At 44.4% G+C, this 9,891-nt stretch overlaps 1 protein-coding gene across 1 annotated transcript; it reads right to left on the reverse strand.

Moving 5' to 3' along the window:
* Positions 1-6,778: 6,778 nt before the first annotated feature.
* LOC109764914 (protein PLASTID MOVEMENT IMPAIRED 2) lies at positions 6,779-9,492 on the reverse strand. The gene is made up of 2 exons (XM_020323697.4): positions 9,071-9,492; positions 6,779-8,963 (listed from the first exon to the last, which is right to left on the reverse strand). Exons 1-2 carry the CDS (start codon positions 9,167-9,169, stop codon positions 7,212-7,214), a joined length of 1,851 nt encoding a protein of 616 aa, XP_020179286.1. The 5' UTR covers positions 9,170-9,492; the 3' UTR covers positions 6,779-7,211.
* Between the last annotated feature and the right edge of the window lie 399 nt (positions 9,493-9,891).

The raw sequence follows: 9,891 nt of genomic DNA on the forward strand, positions 1-9,891 counted from the left end.
GGCGTCGGTCTCACGCCAGGGGGTCTCCGAGTCATCCACGAGATAGGGGGCACGCCCTCCACCCTCGTGGATGGCTCGGGACTCTTCCGGCCCAACTCTTTTACTCTGGAGGCTTCTTTTGGTCCATAAAAAATCATCAAAAATTGGCACGTCAATTGGACTCCGTTTGGTATTCCTTTTCTGTAAAACTCAAAAACAAGGAAAAAACAGAAACTAGCACTGGGCTCTAGGTTAATAGGTTAGTCCCAAAAATCATATAAAATAGCATATAAATGCATATAAAACATCCAAGATGGATAATATAATAGCATGGAACAATAAAAAATTATAGATACGTTGGAGACGTATCATTGCGCTCCATCCCCGTTTGCCCAGCATCGAACCGGCCTCCACCCCACGCTACCGGCACCGCACGTCGCACGTTCAGTACGCCGCCCCTCTCGGACTGCACGGCACAGCGCACGACGCACGACAATGCGAATCTGGCTCTACAGAAGCGGTTGCCACCCATCCCATTCCAGTTCCTTGCGCTAACCGAGAGGAAGGGAGGGAACGGAGGAGCACGGAGACGATGCAGACTGTGGAAGAGGTAAGTAGAGAGCACCCCTCTTCCTTTTACACCTCCAATGAGATGATTTCATTTGAATATTCAATTATTCATACGCAATGCAACTTTACTGGAAACGGTGATTTAAGTGGGAAGCGGATTAGTTATGTGCGGAAGGATGCACTTCAATCACCATCAGAGGCCATATTACGTCCTTTTCTATGATTTCATGTGAATATCCCACTTTCTTAGTTAACTCACTGTGCAGTGGCCGCCAAGTACCATGAGATGGCCATGGTGACCCGCAAGATGATACTGAAGATTTAAGTGAAGCGGCTCAACTCAATCAAGGGGACATAGTGGTATTTTCTTCTCTTCTTGAGACTCCTGCTATATTTATATTGTTACCCATGAGACCATGACTCCCTTGCATACAAAAATCTGAATTAAGAATTATGTCATTGTGATCTTGTGCAGGTTTATGATGTCGAACATAGGTGTAGCACCGCTGCAGGTGCTTCATTCTAGGTGTTGCGCAAACACCATGAGTCCACGAGGCTGTACAAATGAGTGAGTCGAGTAATAAATTTCTTCCCAGTCAAGTAATAAATGAGTGAGTCAATTAATAAATTTCTACTCCATTGTGCAGTTTTTGCCTCGACAATGCAGCCGCTGCCAATCCCTTCGTTGGGATTCAGATTTTTTTTCTTTCTCGTTTCAGTGTGTTTGGATTGGATGGTAAGATGCTCTTCTCTTATCAAATTTACAGCATAGGGCCTTTTAGAACATAGTGTTGGTCAATGGGGCCTAGAATTTTTTGTATGATTCACCGTCTATCATTGGTGCTAATTTACATAGCTTGCTCATTTGTTGTGTTTCAGTGGAAGAATATACCATATGGGAAGATACTAGGCTTTCATGAAATTTTGGTTCCAGTGGGTGAAATTCTTGTTATAAAATGGTGATCTTGCTACTAAAATATGGCCTGAGGATCGAGGATGTACTTGTTATTGAGGACGAATTCCTGCTGTAGGTTTGCATGTCGTTGGTTGCAAGGTGATAGTAATTTATGTGGGTGTAGACATATTTTTAGTAACCAAGCTATGGTTGCACGATGTATCATGTGAAATGAAGTTAAGAAATACCATGTCTCGATTCATGTGATTCTTACCTAACTAAAGGGTGATGGAGGGGTTTGCGCAGTTTAAAACACTTGTAGTTCCATTTTTACCTTTGATGCATATTTGTTTCCTTGATCCTTTTCTTGTTTTTCTTTTACAACTTATCAATGCAATTTAACCGCAATTTGTATGCACCTCTGCCATATAGTCTATCAACAATTTAACCTGGATTTGTTGTTTGATAATTTGATATTTCTAGATTTTACTAACCTTGTCCCATCATATGTTTCTATCCAGAACTACGTCACAATTTCCCTGTAATTGCGCCAATTTTCAGTGCTATAGACAACTCCACTATCAATTTAGGTTTAGAAAATATCAGGAAATATAACAGCCCAACTCATCTTCTTCTCGCAAATGGATAACAACCTGAGCGTGTGCCCGGTTTACAGACCTGACATTTCAACAATGGCAGCTTGCTCCCTAGACGCCTCACCAAATGCACCTCCAGAACAAGTATATCCACACACATATAGCCCTTCATAAGCTCAAGGTGATTATTCGTTTCTTGATTCTTGTTCCTCCATCTATGAATAGACGTAGAGTGATGCGACATCATCAAATACCATAATTGGTTTTAACTGGACATGGAAACTTTTAAATTTGCTCTGTAAGAAAAGTAAATTCCATGGTTCTAACATTGCATCTACTTCTGGCATACCTGCTTTTGTTACTTATAGAAAGTCTTTTTTGCATTAATGAAACTTTTGTTGTCTTTGTAACTTTTATTTGTTCCTCCCATCTACAATTGATGCATCTAATTGAATAACTCATTTACTACTTGACTGCGAACGAAATGTATTACTCGACTCACTCGTTTGTACAGCCTCATGGACTCATGGTGTTGGCGCAACACCTAGAACGAAGCACCTGCAGCGGGTGCTACACCTCTGCTCGACATCATAAACCTACACAAGAACACAATGACATAATTCTTAATTCAGATTGTGTACGCAAGGGGGTCATGGTCTCATGGGTAACAAGATAAATATAGCAGGAGTCTCAAGAAGATAAAAAAATACCACTATGTCCCCTTGATTCAGTTGAGTCACTTCACTTAAATCTCCAGTATCATCTTGTGGGTTACCATGGCCATCTCATGGCACTTGGCGGCCACTGCACAGAGAGTCAACAAAGAAGGTGGGATATTCAGATGAAATCATAGAAAAGGAAGTAACATGGCCTCTGACGGTGATTGAAGTGCATCCTTGCGCACATAACTAATCCGCACCTCCAGAACAAGTATAGCCACACACATATAGCCCTTCAGAAGCTCAAGGTGATTATTTGTTTCTTGATTCTTGTTCCTCCATCTTTGAATAGACGTAAAGTGATGCAACAGCATCAAATACCATAATTGGTTTTAACTGGACACGGAAAATTTTAAATGTGCTCTGTAAGAAAATTAATAAAATCCATGGTTCTAACATTGCATCTACTTCTGGCATACCTTCTTTTGTTACTTACAGGAAAGTTTTTTTTGCATTAATGAAACTTCTGTTGTCTTTGTAAATTTTGTTTTTTCCTCCCATCTACAAATACTGCATGATGCATGAGTTTAAGTTCAGGTGCTAGATGGGGTTATCTATTGTGGAATTGGTGTTATTATAGAACTTTATTTTATCATCTGTCGATGTTTATAAACTTCTAAGTGCAGGCGGCGAGCATCTAAAGAAGCTTGTTTTGACCATGGGCATTTCTTTGGATCAGCGCTGCAATAACATGTCACTTACAAGACCAAGCTTTTTATCTTCCCAAGCCGTGCTCGCAAGTACATGGTATGGTGCCCGTTTCTTTTTCTCTTTGTATTTTATATGTTCATATGTTTGCACCCCCTTAACTGCTCTCTTGTTCCAAGGTTGGTGATTCTACTCCAGATGAGCTTGCTACGGCCATCCAGGTCCAGGGTGACCATCACTCGCGGCGACAAGAAGCACTTGGTCGAAGTTGTGAAGGCTGTGGATGAGGTGAAGGCATACAATGTATACGGCAAGCTCCGTGGTGAGAGGATGAACTAGCACTGGTTAGGAGCTCGGATGAAGAAGGCTACCCTCATGGAGAAAGAGGAGAAGAAGTGATGGGATATTTATGACAGCTTGGAGCCTCGGATACCTTGTTTGATTCCTGAATATACCTTTCGGCCCGCTGTTCAAATCAGCTCTTCATTTATGTGCAAATTGTCAAACAATGTTGTTCAAATAATTAAGTTGTTATCCCAGGAATATTTTGCAAAACGATGTACTTATCATCTTAGATAATATATTTATCCATTTTATAGATGACATTTTCATATTTTTGAGAACAGTATAGGTTGCATTATTTTATAACTATGGATGTTTGATGTAATGTGTGTTAGTCCAGACGTGCGTTGCACGTGCAAGCTTACTAGTAGATTTATAAAAGTTGCATATAAGATTGCAGCCCCTGTCCAAACTACTTTTATTCAGGGTAGGTACATTTGGGGTGGGGTTTATTTTTACATAAGGTTCATTTAAAAAGAAGAATGCAGTTTTGTTTAAAGTAGATTTTGAGAAAGCCTATGACAAAATTAACTGGAATTTAATGAAATTTTCTATGATTAAAAAAGGCTTTTATTCAAATTTATTAGTTGGGTAATGTAGACAATGGAGAAAGGGAAAGTAGTTGTTATGGTAAATGATCAAATTGGTCCTTTCTTTGAAACAAAAAAGGGTTTAGACAGGGAGACTCTTTCTCTCCTTTGGTCTCTAATATAGCCATGGATATTCTTAACTTACTTCTAATTAAAGCTCAAGATTTAGGATTGGTTCAAGGCTTATCTCATAAATATGTTGATGGGGGTGTTTAGCATGCTTCAATAGGCCGATGATAGATTTTTCAGGTTTCAAGATAACTTGGAGAGTGCTAGAAATGTTAAATCAATTTTGTGTTTGTTTGAACAACTTCCGGGTTTGAAGGTTAATTTTCACAAAAGTGAAGTTTACTACTTTGGGGAAGCTAGAGATAAACAGGAGAGCTACTCTACCATTTTTACTTCTGTTGTAGGAAAACTACCTTTGAGGTATCTAGGGATACCCCATTAATGCAGTGAGGTTGTGCAATAATGATTGGAGCTGGCCGAAGGAGAAAATGGAAAAGAAACTTAGTATTTGGAAAGGTAGAAGTAGATCTTATGGCGGGAGGCTTATTCTGATCACCTCTAGTCTAAGCAATATTCCTTTATATATATATGATTTCTCTTTTTGAACTTCCCAAAGGCCCTGGTAAACAGGTGATTTTCTTTATGAAAAGGATGTTGTAGCAGGAAGAGGATAATGTTAAAAAGTATCATCTATTTAAGTGGGAAGATGTCTCTAGACCAAAAGATATGGGAGGTTTGGGGTGTAGGACTTAGATATAATGAGCAGTTGTTTACTTTGTAAATGGTTATGGAAATTGGAAAATGAGAAGGGAGTGTGGCAGGACCTAGTGAGGAATAAATATCTAAGAAAGCGCACTCTTAGGAATAGTAGGAGTAAACCTGGTCAGTCTCATTTTTGGCAGGGGCTTATGAAAGGTAAACCTATTTTTTGCAGTATAGTAGGAAGATGGTGAGCAATGAGGAAAGGACTTTGTTTTGGAATGATGTTTGGTTAGAGGATATGCCTTTGAGTTTGCAATTTCCTGGGTTGTATTTGCTCACTTTTAGTGTTGACTTTACTGTTGCGAAGGCTCTTTCCGTAGGCATGAGTAATATTATATTTAGAAGGATCCTTTGGGGGGTCACGGCTAATATGTGGCATGAGTTAAAAGAAATTTGTAAGAATGTTGTGCTAACAAAACAAGAGGATAGGTGTTCTTGGCTGTTAGATAAAGATGGTCAATTTATTGTTCGTTCTTTGTACTTACTTTTAAAAACTAACCAGGTTCCTTGGCCTCATAGAAAGTTGTGGTATGTTAAAATCCCTTTGAAGATTAAGGTGTTTCTTTGGTTAGTCTTCAAAATTAGTTTACTGACTAGAGATAATTTGGCCAAACGAAACTGGAAAGGGAAAGATGTAAGCCGTAGCTTTTGTGATCATAATGAAACGGTAGAACGTCTATTTTGTACTTGGGTGGTTGCTAAATTTTGTATGGGGTGTTGTAGGGAGTGTGACTGGACTAGCCGATATACCTTGCAGAATAGACGTATTTAGTGGCTGGATAGAGAGCTTTATTAAACATCAAAGGCAGGTGAAAGCTGTGGGCATTGCGTCAGTTTTCTGGACTTTGTGAAAAGCCAGGACCTCTACTACTTTTCATCATATTTACCCGCATGATCCTAGTGTTTTGTTCTATCAAGTTGCTTACTGGATCTCCTATTGGGCGGGCCTACAGAGAAGAGGAAAACAATCGATCCTGCGGGAGGTGGCGGCACTGCTAATTGAGGTGGTGAATGGTTTTTTCAACAAGAGTAGAGGCTGGGCGCCGATGACGAGAAGGCTTGGAGTAGGGTAATTTTTAGTTTTTGCATTTATTTGGAGCTTGCTTTACAGGCTGCTGGGGATGATTTTTCTTATTTTTTGCTGCAAATTGCAGGGCCCTTGCGTGGTTTCCCTCTCTTTGCAGATGAGAAGTTAGTTGATGCCTGAGCATGTTGCTTTGTGCTCCGGCACCAGGATCCATTCGAATATTTAAAGACTTTGTTTATGGGTTTTCTTTCATTTAATGGAATGAAATCGGGGGCATGCCCCTCAATTCGTAAAAATACTTTTTAAACTTACAAACTTGACCAAGTTTGTGGAGAAAAATATTGACATCTAAAATGCTCATATATAACTAGATTCATCATAAGTTGTAGCCTCATATGTTATATATTTAGTATTATAGATATAAATCGTTTTCTCTATAAACCCGATCAAAGTTTGTAGATTTGACCTTTTGAAAAATCTATATGCACTACATTATGAAATAGAGGAAGTGTTGTTACTTGTAAAAACATTAGTTTGGTGAATTCAATTGATTTGAGCCATTCAATCATCTATATCGAATGTCTCATGCTGCTCCAATTTGTAGCCATCACATCATCAATAAATTAGAAACATGTTAATTACATTCATCGTAATTTGAAAATAAAATTAATTGTATTAAACACAATTAATCTCGGATTCAACATTAATTGCAGTTAATTTTGAAAATAATATTATTGTCAAACTAGACGTGAGTGCACATACACGATCACTAGTGCATGAAACAGATAAAGTCTTTGCTTTTCACGCAGACGATACATGACAACACCTATACTTGGTAGACCTATTGATTTGATATTGTGAATGTTGATGTTTTTTCTATAAACTTGATAAAACTTTGTTTTTTTTTAATGTAAGACAAACCTAAAATGGGAACTAAAAAGAGACATATAGAACGGGGGGTCAAAAGAGGACCAGACCGCGCAGCATATCACGGGCCGACACCGCAGGAAACGGATTCAAAGCCATGCACGCACTCTGCTCTCGAAGCAGAGCAGCCGCACGCGAAGCAGCGCTTCAGTTGGTGCTCTTGTCGCTGCCGCCTCTCTTCTCCTTGATGAGCTTCAGGAGGCTGGGCATCATCTTCTTCTTCCTCTTGATGGTGAACGACGGCGACTTGGGGTTCCAGTTCGCCGCGGACACCGACGACCGCCGACCCTTGGACCTCTTCGACGTCGCCGACACCCTGCTCGACCTCCGCCGCGGGTACGCGCACTGCAGGCCCACACTCTCCGCCGTCGCGTTCAGGTCGTACAGCTCCTGCTCCAGCGCCTTCTGCTCGCCCACCGTCTTCTCCGCCTCCGACGCCGCCTGCGCCTCCCTGGGGCCCATCTCCCTCATCTCCCGCTCCGCCGCCTCGGTCCGCATCGCCACCTCCTTCTCGCTGGCCTTGAGCGCCTGCACCCACGCCTGCGCCGCGGCCACCTTCTTGTCGGCCACCACCCGGACCAGCGCCGCCCGCCCGCTCAGGTACTCGTACTCGAACCGCGAGACGGTTATAGTCCCCTGCCGCCGTGGCGCCGCGGTCGACCTGGCCTGCATCGTGCTCTCCACGGCGGCCTTGAGCTTCTTCATTGCCGACGTCTCGGACGCCTTCGCCGCCTCCAGCTCCTTCACAGACTGCCTGATCCGCTCCTCGGCCGTGGCCATCTCCGCGGCGACGTTGTCCGCCTCTGCTAGCACGCACCGCTTCTCCAGCATGGTCAGCTCCTCTTCCTTGCTCGCCGCCTCGGTCTCGGCATGCAGCTGCTGCATCGCCGCCGTGAGGTTCGACACGATGGCCTTGGACCTCTCGTCGGCGGCCGTGACGGCCTCCATCTGGGCCCTCGCCTTGAGGAGCTTCGCGTTCAGCTGCTGCACCTGCGCGTCCGCGTTCTTCTCCTGCGCCTTGAGCCGGTCGATCTCCTGGACGACCCCCATGATCTCGGTCCGGGTGCGGTCCATGGAGGTCATGAACTGGAACGCCCCCGCCTTGATGCTCTCCAGCTCGTTCTTCGCCATGGACAGCTCGGCCTCCGCGGCCTGCAGCAGCGCCCTGTCCTGCGCCTCTTCTTTCTTCTGTCTCGTGGTATCCTCCGCCGCCCCGTCGTTCGGGACGTGGTGCTTCTCCATGGCGCGCACCAGCTCCATCTCGCCCTGCAGGACCTCCACGTCGGCGTTCGTGGCCTCCAGCTTCGCCTCCAGCTCCCTCGCGCGGCTCACCTCCCTGCGCGCCTCCTTCACCTTGGACCTCGCGGCCTCGATCTCCCGGGCGAACCGCTCTGCCTCGGCGACGTGCTGGGCCTCCAGCTCGCGGCGCTCCCGCTCGGCCTCGATGCGCGCGAGCTCCACCAGGACGTGCTCCTCGTTTGCCTCATCCACGCGCCGCTTCATCTCGTCGGCGGCCTGCAGGTTGGACTGGATCTTGCACACCGTCGCCACGACGTCGCTCTCGGCCTTGGCTTTGGCCTCCGCCGCGGACTTCACCTCCAGCTTCAGCTTGCGGAGCTCCCTCTTGACGCGGTCCAGCTCTTGCGACACCTCCGCGTACTGGGCGTCCGATGCCTCCTCGGCGCCATTCTTCCGTGTCCACGTTGCTTGCAGCCCCGACCTCTGGGACGTCGCCTTGGCCTTGGTCTGGTCGATTTGGCGCTCCAGCTCCTTGGCCATGGCTCGTGCTCTGGATAGCTCCGACTCGGCGCCGGCTCGCTCGTTATCCACGGACGCCTTCCGCTCGTTCAGCTTGTCCATGTCAGATTTTGCTCGTTGTTTCATTTCAGAGGACAGGTTCTGCATACAACAAGGTAGATATGAACTTAGTAGTACAGTTAAACAGTACTCCAAGAAACATGGAAGATATGTCAAGTCGTCCATGAATTTCGGAATTGAAAGAGTACCTCTTGAGCTCTGTTCTTGTCTGCCCTTCTTCCACTGATGCTCTCGCCGAAGATGCTCATTGTGGCTCTCACTGATCCACCATCCATGGCAGCCTCCATGGTGCTCCAAATGATGCAACCTAACAAGAAGTGTATACAAGCTGCTCGTATATCCTCAGCAGACAAATTTGTAGGTTCACAGCGACGCAGACCATTGGAAATTTATTTGGTTGGAAGGGGAAGAAGAGGCAAAGGAGAGAGGGTAGTTTATGTGCTGCTAAACGAGGACAAGTGTTTCAGCGTCAGCTCTATCCTTCTTGGCAGGACTCGGAGGAGCTCACTACCACACAACACAGCTGCTCCCGTTTTATCCACCCTGTTCCTGTCCCTGCCTCCCATCCGTTTTGAGAATTGTCTCTAGCAATTAGTAACTGACGGCTCCCGTTCAATTTATTTCGCCGTTTCGCTTGTAGCACTAGAATACTTCTCTGGGGCTTTGGAGTAAAACAAAATGGGATTTTTCGCGATGCCTTTTGGCCACATAAATTGCAAGTGGCTCGTGTTGCATTGTATCGATGGGACAACGGCTGTATTTGGAAGGTAGACTTTTTTTCAATTAAGAAAATATTTCAATAACTAATAACAATGATATACCAATTACATCCGTCATTCGGCTTCTTCTTCTTCTTCTTTTTTGCGTGGAACCGTCATCCGGCTTCTACAATACCATGATATCAAGAATTCACTTTTGCTATTTGTAAGGCATCTCTAACAGATCCCATAAAAAATAGAGGAGTAAACTTTGAAGTAAACCTTAGAACATCTACAACACGAGCACTAAG

Source organism: Aegilops tauschii, chromosome 3 (genome assembly GCF_002575655.3).
Source record: "Aegilops tauschii subsp. strangulata cultivar AL8/78 chromosome 3, Aet v6.0, whole genome shotgun sequence".
Classification (NCBI taxonomy): Eukaryota; Viridiplantae; Streptophyta; class Magnoliopsida; order Poales; family Poaceae; genus Aegilops; species Aegilops tauschii.